The sequence below is a fragment of the Vigna umbellata genome, chromosome 2 (genome assembly GCF_029865625.1).
Source record: "Vigna umbellata cultivar VRB3 chromosome 2, Vumbellata_1.0, whole genome shotgun sequence".
NCBI lineage: Eukaryota > Viridiplantae > Streptophyta > Magnoliopsida > Fabales > Fabaceae > Vigna > Vigna umbellata.
The window spans coordinates 32,544,177-32,560,306 of NC_142166.1; the positions used below are offsets into that span (position 1 = coordinate 32,544,177).

The following is a 16,130-nucleotide window of genomic DNA, read 5'->3' on the forward strand; positions in this document are numbered from 1 at the left end:
CCTTTTTTTTATTGAAAACTAGACTCAAAGAGCTTTAATTTCACTACTCATACGCCTGTTTTAAACTTCGGGAAGGATCTCAAATAAATCGGGGATAACCGCAAAAACTTTATTTTCAGCTTCTGCGTGTTAATCGATTAACACCTATGTTAATCGATTAACGTTAATCGATTAACGCTTAAGTTAATCGATTAACACAAAGAGAAATTCGTGTTCTTGGATCTCTAAGCTCAAAATAATCAATTAACACCTATTTTAATCGATTATTTACGTAAGGAATGAACACGAGAGAGTTTGGAACACATTTTCTAGCATGGAAATGTGAGAAAACTCCCCTAAATCTAGTTTCTTACTAAACTTCATGCTCAAACACCATTATTTCCTCTGTAAAACATAGATTAATCCTATACCCAAAAACTCATAAAACTTACAACCACCACCACTCTTCTAACCCTCTCACTTACTCACTTATCTCTTCCAGCAAAAGGAAGATATAACTCACTCTCTCACACTCCACACACCCTATATTAAAAGTGTAGGAATGAACCCCACATGCACAAAAAAAAAATATAACAAGATAAGGTCTTAAGTATAACAAGTAAACATAACATATATACCCATAGATGAAGCATGCAAAGAACCACAACCCACTCTTCTCAAAACATACATGTACCATGGTTCTCCCTTCACATACAACAACAAAAACATATACCCATGCAAACCCCATCAAGTATCCGTGCATATTAGATATGAACTAACCCCTCATCCCATACAAAATATGCTTCATAGATGTACCCCTTACATGCAACAACAAAGTAAAAGCCCATGCAATTTCCATCAAGTTATTCACACATAATAAAGGTTGAAACTAACCATCACCCCTCATATAAACATATTTCATGGTTACTCCCCTTACCTCTAGTTTCCAAAAGGTCTTCAAGGTTTCTTTGATTGCCTAACTCCTCTCCTCTTATTGCAACACCAAGGTTACTCCACTTGTTGGCTTCTCTCCAATACACAACTAAGGGTAGCAACTAGAAGCTCTTTTTTTTTCTTACAAGGTGCTATGTTTTTGGGTTGATGGAAATATGAAGTCAAGTTTTCTCTCATACTCCTAACTTACATTTAATGTGCCCCATGTGTCAAAGTCTTCTCAAATTTTCCTACTTTCTCTAAGCCACCATAAAGTCACCAATCACCACACTACTCTCTTCTAAAAGCAAAGAAAAAAATAAAAAGCAATAATGCAATCATCTTGTACACAACCTAATTAGATGGCTAAATACCATATTTAGGGGCACCAATCTAAACAATGGAGCAATTAAAAATAAATCACTAAACTAGTAACTCACCCTCTCTTTTCTAGAAGCCATGCAATAATGCATGAATAATACAATAATTTACGTAGCTAAAGACTAAGCTTCCCACATGTCTACCAATCATAAAAATTGGAAGAATGGAATGGAGCTAAGGAATGTCTAAGGTAGGAATTGAACTCAAGACCTCTAACACTCTTCTACAAGCACTCACCACTACATCAATGCATTTTTATTGATATTATAGTGCAAACATTTTTACTTAATTTTTATTTCATGCATTTTCGAAAATTAATATAAAATCTAACATTAATAAATTTTCATTCACTTTCTTAACAATTTATACACACAAATATACATCATAATTATTTATTTATTACCACAAAATGTAAAAATAAAATAAAAGATATTTTTAATTTTCATGGGTCTTACAATGGCTACATTGTTTGGTAAGTTGAGAGAACATGAACTGGATCTCAGGAGATTGAACGAGGATGAAGAAAAAAGAAAGAAATAGACTTTGGCGTTCAAATCAGAGATTGATAAAGGCAAAAATCTTAAAGAAGAAGATGACTCTGAAGAAGATGAAGAAGATATGGGTCTCTTTGTTAAGAAATTTAATAAGTTCATGAAGTTCAAAGGAACAAGAAGATTTAAAGGCAGAAAGAAGGAAAACAAGGAATCTTCATCAAACTATTGTTGCTATGATTGTAGTGAGACAGGACACATGAAGGCAGATTGTCCAAACCCAAAGAAGGGTGAAGAAACAGACCAAAAGAAGTTCTTCAAGAAAAAGAAGACATATATTGCTTGGGAGGAAGATAATGAATCTACAACAAGCTCACACGACTCTAATGAGCAAGTGAACATGGATCTGTTACAGAAATGAGTTCCTTGATTTCTAACAATGGCTTTGGAAACTCCAAACCTACAAAAGACGTGAGATTTGACAAAATCTACAACAACTCAAGTATCATTAGTCCTGATGGCTCTTGCTTCCACCGATTTCGAAACATAATCAACAACTAGGAGGATATATGAAAAACCAAAAGAGATAGAGAAAGGACCCATGAAATCTATACCCCAAACATCAAATACCTCGTAGAACAGCATGGGTTGTTGCAACATATGTTGTCTCTAAGAAAGTCATCCTTGTAAGATCCTTGAAAATATTTGTAAGTTAAAATGTAAGATCCATGAAAAAAAAAATATTTATAATAGTAAATTTTAACATTTTATTAGTAATAATAATTTTAATGGATAGAAAAATGTAAATTTTTGGATATAAAGTTATAGTAATTTTAGAGGGAGAGCTTCAAATTTTTGATAACTTATTTAGGATTTTTTTTAGAAATGTGAATAGCAAATAGTAAATAGTAAATAGTGAATAGTGAATAGTGAATAGTGAATAGTTAAAAAAAAAATATTAAAATAAATTATGGAAGAGAACACTCCACGTAGAATTAATCATTCAGAGATAAGAATGGTGAATAAAAAATAATTTTTGAATAGTAAAAATGAATAGTAAAAGTGAATAGTAAAAATGAATAGTAAAAATGAATAGTAAAATTTTTGGCTATAAATAGCCAAGGGGGGGAGGCTGAAGATTTACACCAAAATTCTAGAGAAATTGTGAGAGAAGAGAGTTAGAGGAAATTCTAGTTAAAGAGAGGAAATTCTGGAAGTTTCCGGAGAACGGTTTGAGAAGAGGAAACTAAGTCTGGAATAGAGGTAAGGGAAGCTAACTTTGAGTATTTCTTTTTGTATTATCTTGAGTCTTGAATATGCTATATTTTTCTTTTGTCTGATTTTAAATCTTAAATATGGAGTATTTTGTTTCTGTATGATTTTGAATTTTAAATGAGAATATGTTTTTTTGTGTGTTAATATCCAAGTGTGATAGTTGTAAAATGTGATATTGATTATGTTATGTCAATTGTATGTTATTAGTGGTTTATTTTTGTATTTTGGAAGGATTAGAAATTGTCTAACCGGCTCTGCCAGATTCAATTTCTTGTTTCCCCAAACATTTTATTGTTTTCCTTATTTTTTTATTGTATTTTGGAAGGATTAGAAACTGTCTAACCGACTCTGCCAGATTCAATTTCTTGTTTCCCCAAACATTTTATTGTTTTCCTTATTTTTTTTATTGTATTTTGGAAGGATTAGAAATTGTCTAACCGGCTCTGCCAGATTCAATTTCTTGATTCCCCAAACTTTTTATTTCCTTCCGTATTTATTTTATTACATTTTTGGAAGGATTAGAAGTTGTCTAACCGGCTCTGCCAGATTCAACTTCTTGTTTCCCCAAACTATTTATTTCTTTACTTATTTATTTTATTGCATTTTTGGAAGGATTAGAAGTTGTCTAACCGGCTTTGCCAGATTCAACTTCTTATTTCCCCAGACATGTATCGTTCTTGTTATTTAATTATAATGTATTGATGGATGGATTAGAAGTTGTCTAACCGGCTCTGCCAGATTCAACTTCTTGTTTCCCCATGAATTTTTATATTAAGATTATTTTTATGATTGTCAAATATTGTATTCTTCTATGACCATTTATAGTAATGTTTTATTATTGTTAATTGTTTATAATTATCTTGTATGAATTCTATTATGGATGTTTATTGTGATGATTTTATTGAATGAGTTTGTTGGCTGAAATTAATCTTGTTGGAAGGTTTGGAATAAGGGTTCTGTAATAGCTTGTATATGGGGGTTAAATATATATACAGTGTTTGAGGTTGTTGTGAGAGGAAGTAAAATTAGGCATTTTAAGATTTAGAGCATAAGAAAACAAGGTAGATAAATTAAATAAACAAATTGTTAATTATTGAAGGCCTCCCTTTGTTGGTAGGATAGAGGAACCTTAAAAACCTGAGTTGGCACATCCCTGATCATAGAGCAGCCCTGGCCTGGTCCAGTCAGTTGTGACTAGTCATATGTGCTAGCGTCGAAGGTGAGTTTGATGCGTTCAGACATCTGGGTCCTCTCCGGTGACCAATTGGGGTAAAGAAAAATCTCTATTAGGATGAAAATAAAATAAAACAAGTTGATTGTAGATGCATAATATTATCATGGTAAAAATTTCATATATATTTTATTTATCATTACATTGAGCCCAGACTTTAATATGTAGTTCCTAAGATATGTTGATGTATTTTGGTTGATCCATGATCTTTGTTTGGTGAAAATATGTTGAGTTATACTCGTTATGGGCAAAATGAGTTTATAATATGAAGCATGATATCTGGCAATATGTTTAATTTATCGATACCAAAACGGGTTATTATGAATTCATGATTAAAGAATGAACATGATTGAGTTAGGTGGATAAGAGGGTATGAATTGTTGGTTTTTATGAAATGTTGGAGTGGATATGAGAAATCATTACTTATGAAATGATGTTTACTACCGGGAGTAGTATGTTCGAGTTATACCATGAGAGTTTGGTATGAGCAAAGTAACACCTGAGGTTTATGGAAGCAGGCAGAGAGGGGTCTGACCATAAGGCTTCACAAAGTAAGACATAGTATGTAAGTGAGGCTTAAGGAAGCAGGCAGAGAGCGGTCTGATCATAAGGCTTCATGAGTAAGCATGGTACACTTGTAAGATTTATGGAAATGAGAAAGATGATTTTGATAATGATGAATTAATGACATCGGAATAATGATATTTTATCAATTGCAGAAATACATGATTTTAATATTTTTGTTACAAGTTTAATGATTTTATGATATGGTTGGCTTACCCTTATTTGTTTGTACTATGATCATATAACTCATGTTATATGTGATTAGATAATGTTGCAGATGCGGTTGAAAAAGCTTAGAGATGAGAGAGATGCGGGGAAAAACTTTCAGGGATTTTTGTAAAAAGAATAAATTTGTATTGGGAAGATTATGTTGTGTAAAATTTATAAGTTGAAATTTCAATGGTGAAGACTATATTGTTTAAAGTTTGTAAGTTTGGTATTGTACTTTGGAGTAATTGAAATAAAGTTTGATTGTTTATATGAGATATCAAATTAATTTAGTCTCTACTATCAGTAATACCCTTTAAAATATTCGGGTGTTACATTATGGTATCAGAGCAATGGTTTTCGAAAGTATTTTGGGACTATGGGGAGTGAAATTATTATTCTTAGTAAAACTATTAATGGTTATGATGAAAATGACTATTTGGAGGAAATTGATATCATATGCTAAATTGTATTGTTATCTTTTTGAAGAAATCATTTAAACTCGACAAAGATGCAGCAACAACAAGTTGATCAAGTACCTCAAAATCATTCTAGCTTGAATGACTTCTTAAGGCATGATCCAACTAAATTTAATGGGGAGGCTACTCCTGATGAGGCTGACTGTTGGCTAAGGCAGAACGAGAAGATTTTTCGGGTAATAACTTGCTCAGAAGAACAAAAATTAACTTATGCATCATTTCTTTTGGTGGGTGAGGCTGAATATTGGTGGGAAAGTATGCAACAGTTGATGACGGTTCGTGGTGAGACTGTGAATTGGGAGAACTTTAAGATAAGGTTCTTGGAAAAATATTTTCCAAACAGTGCAAAATTTGCAAGGAAGGCGGAGTTTCTGACCTTACAACAAAGAAGGTTATCAGTACAAGAATACGTAGTAAAATTTAATTATCTCTCGAGGTTTTATACTCAGAATATCACAGAAGAATGGAGATGTCGAAAATTCGAGGGAGGACTAAGGCATGAACTGAAGAAGGTACTTATGCCATTGGAAATACAAGAGTTTCCAGCATTGGTAGAGAAAGCCAGAATGATAGAATTATTGGAGTTTGATCCAAGTAGAGTTTCCAGACTTGCAAAGGGAGAATCTTCAATGAAATTCAACAAGAAACCTTATGAAAAACCACAATTATCATATCGAGGAACAGTGAAGTGTTTTGAGTGTGGAGGGGCACATTTCAGACGTGACTGCCCTAAACTTATTGGGGAAAGAGTTGAAGGGAAGAGATGTTTCATCTGCAATGATCCGGGACACTTTGCTAATGTCTGTCCAAAGAAAAAGAAGGTGGGAGAACCACAACAACAAGATTCTGCTGAAGTAAAGCCCCGGGCAACAGGAAGAGTATTCGCAATGTTTGCAGAAGAGGCTACTAAGCCAGGTACATTAATCTTACACACCTGTATGCTGTTAGGAGAATGCGTATATGTTTTGTTTGACTCTGGAGCCACACACTCCTTTATATCCCTAGCATGTTTAGAAAGACTCGGATTACCGATGCTTGATCTAGGGTGTGAATTAGTAGTTTCTACACCAGCATCGGGACCAGTTACGACCAGTTCAGTCTGTGTCGGATGCCCGATCCAAATTGCAGGACGCAAGTTCAAAGTGAACTTGATCTGCTTACCCCTTCAAAATCTAGACATTATTTTAGGAATGGATTGGTTGACTGCCAATCACGTTCTTATTGATTGTGGGAAACAAAAGATAGAGTTTCTAAATTTGAACAATTTAGAACTAAGCTCAACTCGAGTCGCGGCGAAGGATATCAAAGATGGAGCTACCTGCTATGTGGTGTTAGCTCAGGAGAAAAGAGAGAATACTGAAGAACAAATCATCGGAATACCTGTGGTAGAAGAATATGTTGATGTTTTTCCAGAAGAAGTGCCAGGTTTACCACCTAGTCGAGAGATCGATTTCACAATAGATCTAGTGCCCGGAGCTGGCCCGGTTTCTATGGCTGCATACAGAATGGCTCCTGCCGAACTAGCAGAGTTGAAAAAGCAAATCGAAGATCTGTTGGAGAAGAAGTTTATCCGTCCAAGTGTGTCTCCATGGGGAGCTCCTGTATTGCTAGTGAAGAAGAAGGATGGAAGTTCAAGGTTGTGCGTGGATTATCGACAGTTGAACAAGGTTACAATAAAGAACAAATATCCTTTGCCAAGAATCGATGATCTATTAGATCAGTTGAGAGGAGCAGAGGTGTTTTCAAAAATTGATCTCAGATCTGGTTACCATCAGATTCTTGTCAAGACGGAAGATGTACAAAAGACGGCTTTCAGATCTCGCTATGGACACTTTGAGTACGTAGTAATGCCGTTTGGTGTGACGAATGCCCCAGCGATTTTTATGGACTACATGAACAGAATATTTCGGTCATGTTTAGATAAGTTCGTGGTAGTATTTATAGACGATATTCTTATCTATTCAGAGAATAAGGAAAAGCATGCAGAACACTTGAGGGTGGCGTTGGAAATTTTAAGAAAACATCAACTGTATGGGAAACTATCAAAGTGTGAGTTCTGGATAGAGAAAGTACAATTTTTGGGTCATGTGATTTCTGCTCAAGGAATCTCAGTGGATCCAGCAAAAGTGGAAGCTGTGCTAAAGTGGGAGCGGCCGAAAACTGTAACTGAAGTACGAAGTTTTGTAGGATTAGCCGGTTATTACCGACGTTTTGTCGAAGGGTTTTCCAAGATTGTAGGTCCTCTAACTCAGTTAACTCGTAAAGATCAACCATTTCTGTGGACTAACAAGTGCGAAGCCAGTTTTGAAAATATGAAGCAACGACTAACGTCAGCACCAGTATTAATAATTCCAGACTCTAGCAAATCTTTTGAGGTGTACTGCGATGCGTCATATCAAGGATTGGGGTGCGTTCTAATGCAAGGAAGGAGACCTGTAGCTTATGCATCTAGGCAGCTAAAAGCGCATGAGAAGAACTACCCAACGCATGACATCGAACTTGCAGCAGTAGTATTTGCATTAAAGACATGGAGACACTACCTCTATGGGGCAAGTTTCCAAGTTTTTAGTGACCATAAGAGTCTAAAGTATTTGTTCGATCAAAAGGAATTGAACATGCGACAAAGAAGATGGATGGAATATATGAAGGACTATGACTTCGAGCTTTTATATCACCCAGGAAAAGCCAATGTGGTGGCAGATGCATTGAGTAGGAGACAAGCTCAGATAACAACGATGATGGTGAAGGAATTAGAACTGTTAGAAAAGTTACGTGATATGAACTTGGGGTTGCAGTTAAACCCAGATCACATATGGTGTAGTCATTTAGTAATCACTAGTGACTTCTTAGAACAAGTAAAGGTTGAGCAGTCGATGGATCAAGAGTTGCAGCAAAAGATCAGGTTGTTGGACACCGATCAAGCTAAGGAGTTCGTTCTAAGTAAAGATGGCATACTTCGATTTAAAAACAGAGTGTGTATCCCTGCAAAGAGTGAATTAAAACATTTAATTTTAGACGAAGGCCATAAAAGTCGTCTTAGCATACATCCAGGTATGACTAAGATGTATAAGGACCTGAAAAGAGTCATTTTGGTGGAATGGAATGAAGAGGGATGTGGCCGAGTTTGTAGCAGCCTGCTTGGTGTGTCAAAAGGCAAAAGTGGAGCATCAAAAACCGGGAGGGATGTTACGACAGTTAGACATTCCTCAATGGAAGTGGGACAGTATCTCGATGGACTTTGTAACACATTTACCAAAATCATCAAAAGGTCACGATTCTATCTGGGTTATCGTTGATAGACTAACCAAGAGCGCTCACTTTTTGCCTATTAATCAACGTATGTCACTAGAAAAGCTGACGGAGTTATACATCGGGGAAGTAGTGAGGTTGCATGGCATACCTACAAGCATTGTGTCAGACAGAGATCCAAGGTTTACTTCAAGGTTTTGGCAGACGCTACAGAAGGCTCTGGGAACACAGTTGAAGATGAGTTCGGCTTATCACCCTCAGACTGATGGTCAAACAGAAAGGACTATTCAATCTTTGGAGGATTTGCTGAGAACTTGTGTATTAGATCATCTTGGAAGTTGGAATGAGATACTACCATTAGTAGAATTTACTTACAACAACAGTTATCATTCCAGTATTGGTATGCCACCATATGAAGCTTTATATGGAAGAAGATGTAGAACACCGTTGTGTTGGTTTCAAGATGGGGAAGCACTGACAGTGGGACCCGAGCTATTACAACAAACCACAGAAAAAATAAAATTAGTCCAAGATCGGATGAAAGCAACTCAAAGTAGACAAAAGTCATATGCCGACAAAAGAAGAAGACCGTTAGAATTTGAAGAAGGAGATCATGTATTCTTACGAGTGACGCCAACTACAGGAGTCGGGAGAGCTATCAAGATGAGGAAACTGACACCAAAATTTCTCGGACCGTATCAAATTCTCAAAAAGATTGGGCCAGTGGCTTATGAGATAGCACTACCACCTCGATTGACATATTTGCATAACGTTTTTCATGTATCCCAACTGAGGAAGTATATTCCAGATCCAAAGCATGTGTTAGAAGTTGATGAAATTCAGGTCAAGGAAAATTTAACAATGGAAGTTGGCCCAGTGCGTATACTAGATGTTCAAATGAAAAAGTTAAGAGGGAAGGATATTCGCACGGTAAAGGTACTTTGGAATGAAGACACACAGGAAATGACTTGGGAATTGGAAGAATTTATGATAAAGGAATATCCATATCTCTTTTGTAAGTAATTTTTTTTTTGTTAAATAGTCTTTGTTTAAATAAATAATTTTCGAGGGCGAAAATAATTGTTGTTGGGGAGATTGTAAGATCCTTGAAAATATTTGTAAGTTAAAATGTAAGATCCATGAAAAAAAAAATATTTATAATAGTAAATTTTAACATTTTATTAGTAATAATAATTTTAATGGATAGAAAAATGTAAATTTTTGGATATAAAGTTATAGTAATTTTAGAGGGAGAGCTTCAAATTTTTGATAACTTATTTAGGATTTTTTTTAGAAATGTGAATAGTAAATAGTAAATAGTGAATAGTGAATAGTGAATAGTGAATAGTTAAAAAAAAAATATTAAAATAAATTATGGAAGAGAACACTCCACGTAGAATTAATCATTCAGAGATAAGAATGGTGAATAAAAAATAATTTTTGAATAGTAAAAATGAATAGTAAAAGTGAATAGTAAAAATGAATAGTAAAAATGAATAGTAAAATTTTTGGCTATAAATAGCCAAGGGGGGGAGGCTGAAGATTTACACCAAAATTCTAGAGAAATTGTGAGAGAAGAGAGTTAGAGGAAATTCTAGTTAAAGAGAGGAAATTCTGGAAGTTTCCGGAGAACGGTTTGAGAAGAGGAAACTAAGTCTGGAATAGAGGTAAGGGAAGCTAACTTTGAGTATTTCTTTTTGTATTATCTTGAGTCTTGAATATGCTATATTTTTCTTTTGTCTGATTTTAAATCTTAAATATGGAGTATTTTGTTTCTGTATGATTTTGAATTTTAAATGAGAATATGTTTTTTTGTGTGTTAATATCCAAGTGTGATAGTTGTAAAATGTGATATTGATTATGTTATGTCAATTGTATGTTATTAGTGGTTTATTTTTGTATTTTGGAAGGATTAGAAATTGTCTAACCGGCTCTGCCAGATTCAATTTCTTGTTTCCCCAAACATTTTATTGTTTTCCTTATTTTTTTATTGTATTTTGGAAGGATTAGAAACTGTCTAACCGACTCTGCCAGATTCAATTTCTTGTTTCCCCAAACATTTTATTGTTTTCCTTATTTTTTTTATTGTATTTTGGAAGGATTAGAAATTGTCTAACCGGCTCTGCCAGATTCAATTTCTTGATTCCCCAAACTTTTTATTTCCTTCCGTATTTATTTTATTACATTTTTGGAAGGATTAGAAGTTGTCTAACCGGCTCTGCCAGATTCAACTTCTTGTTTCCCCAAACTATTTATTTCTTTACTTATTTATTTTATTGCATTTTTGGAAGGATTAGAAGTTGTCTAACCGGCTTTGCCAGATTCAACTTCTTATTTCCCCAGACATGTATCGTTCTTGTTATTTAATTATAATGTATTGATGGATGGATTAGAAGTTGTCTAACCGGCTCTGCCAGATTCAACTTCTTGTTTCCCCATGAATTTTTATATTAAGATTATTTTTATGATTGTCAAATATTGTATTCTTCTATGACCATTTATAGTAATGTTTTATTATTGTTAATTGTTTATAATTATCTTGTATGAATTCTATTATGGATGTTTATTGTGATGATTTTATTGAATGAGTTTGTTGGCTGAAATTAATCTTGTTGGAAGGTTTGGAATAAGGGTTCTGTAATAGCTTGTATATGGGGGTTAAATATATATACAGTGTTTGAGGTTGTTGTGAGAGGAAGTAAAATTAGGCATTTTAAGATTTAGAGCATAAGAAAACAAGGTAGATAAATTAAATAAACAAATTGTTAATTATTGAAGGCCTCCCTTTGTTGGTAGGATAGAGGAACCTTAAAAACCTGAGTTGGCACATCCCTGATCATAGAGCAGCCCTGGCCTGGTCCAGTCAGTTGTGACTAGTCATATGTGCTAGCGTCGAAGGTGAGTTTGATGCGTTCAGACATCTGGGTCCTCTCCGGTGACCAATTGGGGTAAAGAAAAATCTCTATTAGGATGAAAATAAAATAAAACAAGTTGATTGTAGATGCATAATATTATCATGGTAAAAATTTCATATATATTTTATTTATCATTACATTGAGCCCAGACTTTAATATGTAGTTCCTAAGATATGTTGATGTATTTTGGTTGATCCATGATCTTTGTTTGGTGAAAATATGTTGAGTTATACTCGTTATGGGCAAAATGAGTTTATAATATGAAGCATGATATCTGGCAATATGTTTAATTTATCGATACCAAAACGGGTTATTATGAATTCATGATTAAAGAATGAACATGATTGAGTTAGGTGGATAAGAGGGTATGAATTGTTGGTTTTTATGAAATGTTGGAGTGGATATGAGAAATCATTACTTATGAAATGATGTTTACTACCGGGAGTAGTATGTTCGAGTTATACCATGAGAGTTTGGTATGAGCAAAGTAACACCTGAGGTTTATGGAAGCAGGCAGAGAGGGGTCTGACCATAAGGCTTCACAAAGTAAGACATAGTATGTAAGTGAGGCTTAAGGAAGCAGGCAGAGAGCGGTCTGATCATAAGGCTTCATGAGTAAGCATGGTACACTTGTAAGATTTATGGAAATGAGAAAGATGATTTTGATAATGATGAATTAATGACATCGGAATAATGATATTTTATCAATTGCAGAAATACATGATTTTAATATTTTTGTTACAAGTTTAATGATTTTATGATATGGTTGGCTTACCCTTATTTGTTTGTACTATGATCATATAACTCATGTTATATGTGATTAGATAATGTTGCAGATGCGGTTGAAAAAGCTTAGAGATGAGAGAGATGCGGGGAAAAACTTTCAGGGATTTTTGTAAAAAGAATAAATTTGTATTGGGAAGATTATGTTGTGTAAAATTTATAAGTTGAAATTTCAATGGTGAAGACTATATTGTTTAAAGTTTGTAAGTTTGGTATTGTACTTTGGAGTAATTGAAATAAAGTTTGATTGTTTATATGAGATATCAAATTAATTTAGTCTCTACTATCAGTAATACCCTTTAAAATATTCGGGTGTTACAATCCTCCTGTGGTTTGACATGTCTCGCAGGTGCTACAAATCCTCCCCGCATCGTTGAAGATGGTGGGCCAGTAAAATTTGCAATCAAGCACCTTGAGAGTTGGTCTATGTATTCCCATATGACCACCAAGTGAGGAAGCATGACAAAACTGCAAGATCGAGTCAATCTCATGGTCAGGTGTGCATGTTCTAGAAACCTAGTCACTGCACTACTTTCACAAATATGGATCATCATGTATATAGTACTTAACATGACTCCTCATTTTAGCAATTTGAGTACGAGATGCTAAGCGAGGCAAAACAGAAGCAATTAAGTAATTCACACTATTTGCAAACCAAGGGGTAGGGTAAGAAATTGAAACTGTCAATAAGTTCTCATAAGGAAAGTCATCCTGAATGGGCAACACATCAGCTTCATCCTCAACTCTTTCAATCTTGCTGAGGTGGTCTACAACTAAGTTTTGTGCTCCACTCTTGTCTTGGATTTGCAAATCAAACTCTTGGATTAAGAGCATCCACCTAAATAGTATTGGCTTTGACTCAGCCGTCTTTAAGAGAAACTTTAGAGCTGCATGGTCAGTAAACATAATAATAGGTGAACCAATCAAATAAGATCTAAACTTATCAAAAGCGAAAACAATTGCGAACAACTCTTTCTTAGTGGTTATGTAATTAGCTTCGGCAACATCTAAAGTTCTGGAAGCGCAATATATCACTCTCGACAACTTGTCAATCTTTTAAGCCAAGACAACCCCCAATGCATAGTTGGATGCATCACACATCAGTTCAAATGGGGCTGTCCAACATGGTGCTTGAATGATTGGAGTTGTGGTCAAAGCTTCCTTAAGGCAGTCAAAAACATGCTTACGTGTGTCATCAAAGCAAAATTCCACATCTTTTTGTGGCAGTTTGGATAGGGGAATACCTTTCTTGCTGAAATATCTAATAAAGCACCTACAGAAACCTACAAGCGCAAGAAAAGACTGCATCTCTCGAACACAAGAGGGGTAAGGCAATTGTGCAATAACAGATATTTTTGTAGGATCTACTTCTATACCCTTGCTAGAAATTATATGCCCTAAAACTAAATTTTGTTCCACCATGAAGTGACATTTCTCAAAATTGAGAACAAGGTTGGTTTCAAAACTGTCTAAACATGATTCAAAAGAGGATCCATACACAACGAAATCGTTCATAAACACCTTTATGCAACTCTCTAGAAAATCACTGAAAAGATTAGCATGCACCGTTGAAATGTACCAGGTGCATTGCATAAGCCAAAAGACATCCTCCTATAGGCAAAAGTGTAAAAGGGGCAAGTAAATATGGTCTTTTCCTGATTCTCAAGAGTAATGTGTATTTGAAAATATCCAGAAAAACCATCAAGAAAACAATAATGAAACTTATCTGCCAACCGCTTGAGTATCTGATCAATGAAAGGCAGGGGGAGTGATCCTTCCTTGTTGCTTGATTAAGCCTACTATAGTCAATGCAGACTCTCTATCTGTTCTACACTCTTGTGGGAATGAACTCGTCCCTCTCAGCTTTTGCCATAGTGAGGCCAGTCTTCTTTGGAACCACATGGACTTAGTTCACCCACTAACTATCCGAGATGGGATAGATGATCCCAGCTTGGAGAAGCTTGGTTACATCCTTCTTTATAACATCCAAGATCACTGGGTTTTACCTTCTTTGTGGCTGTCTTTCTGCTCCATCCTCCTATAGAATCCTATGCATGCAAGTGGATAGGCTGATACTGGGAATGTCAGCCAAGGTCCAACCAATAGCCTTCTTGTGCTTTCATAGCACATGCAACAATTTCTCCTCTTTAACAACACCAAGGGAGGTGGAAATGATCACAAGTAGTTTCTCCTCTACCTCCAAGTAAGCAAACTTGAGGGTATCTGGAAGCGGTTTTAGCTCAAGAGTGGGTGCCTGCAAGTCAAATTTATCTATACTTCCTGCAAAATTGTTAGTGCATTATGACTCTAAAGAATTTACATGCAAAGGCACAACACTCATCTCATCAAATTCAACATCAATATCCATCACAGAAGATACATCATCAACATCAGCTTCACACTCATCAATATCAAAATCAATATCAACATCAATCACATATTTAGACTCAATCTTAGACGCAATGCATGTATACATAAAGGATAGAAAATAATGTTCTTTATCATGCAAAGAATCAAATTCAGCAGCATATTCATCAATAACATTGATGAGTCAATATTTTCTTGACTCCACTTAGCTTATTGTGCTAGATTTAATAAGGGAATTGTGCTTGAATGTCCAGTATTTTCCAATTTTTCCTAATTGTGCTTAATGTGATCAGAAATTCTTATTTTAATTAATTTGAATTATCTGAGCTAATTATTTTCATCATTTATTGCAGAAAAAATTATGGAAATACAATTTGGGACATTTGGAGGTTAAATGAGAAATGACAACTAGGCTCAAAAATGGGATGGATGACTTGGCAATGGTATTTTTCTCTCCTTTAGAAATCAAGCATGGTAATCATTGATTTTTCCTTTAGAGCATTTGGATTTATTGTAGTAGGTGGCTGATGACAAATTTATGAACACCGAAAAACGGCGCCACAAACTTGTTTAACAATCGGCAAGTGTGACCGAATCGTATCAAGTAATAAACAAGGTAAGACCAACTATCGTTTTCCCAAAGGACTCACGACCTAGTTTAGCTATGTGATTTGTTGATTATTTAAGACTTAAGAACAATTTAATTGTAGGTTTTAATGCAAGGGACAGTAATTAAATATGTATGCATGAGTTTGATCAATGGAGAAAAATAGAATACAAACACTTCAATGGATTAGATGGATGAGTATGTTGTTGGGGTTATCAATTTCATCTTATCCACTCTCATATATTTTCAGGAATTCATCATTCTTATCATCAATGCTAATGCCACTCTCTAAATCACCTTGCAAGAAGGCCTATCCCTAATTACGAGTTCATACAATTCCTAGCATTCCTAGTAATTAGTTCTTAAAGTTCAGGAGCTTAAAGGCAACCAATATGCTATTGGGAGAAATTCCCCGGATCTAGACTTCCCCGTACGTTCCCGTATCGACAAAATCAATAATCATGGCAATGAATGAGTTAAACAAAGCAAGCAATAAGCAAAGAAGAAAACCCCTAGCTAAAGATGAAAGAAAGCATATATCTTAATATAAGACATTAAATCAAATTTCATATATGAGAGTTTCACAAGACTACATTGATTCCCCAACAACAATACAAGGTTTAGTTCACCATATTCATGGTGAAACTAGATGAACAATAATGAAAGAAT

The 16,130-nt window shown here is 34.9% G+C and overlaps 1 protein-coding gene across 1 annotated transcript in view; it reads left to right on the plus strand.

The window, feature by feature from the left end:
* The window catches only part of LOC148203824 (uncharacterized), a 47,991-nt gene that overhangs the window by 15,105 nt on the left and 16,756 nt on the right, over positions 1 to 16,130 (plus strand). Inside the window, exons 3-5 of the mRNA XM_088107774.1 lie at positions 6,259 to 6,455; positions 6,954 to 7,141; positions 8,336 to 8,480. Of these exons, the coding sequence (XP_087963900.1) occupies positions 6,259 to 6,455; positions 6,954 to 7,141; positions 8,336 to 8,480 (530 nt within the window). The remainder of the gene's footprint in view (positions 1 to 6,258; positions 6,456 to 6,953; positions 7,142 to 8,335; positions 8,481 to 16,130) is intronic.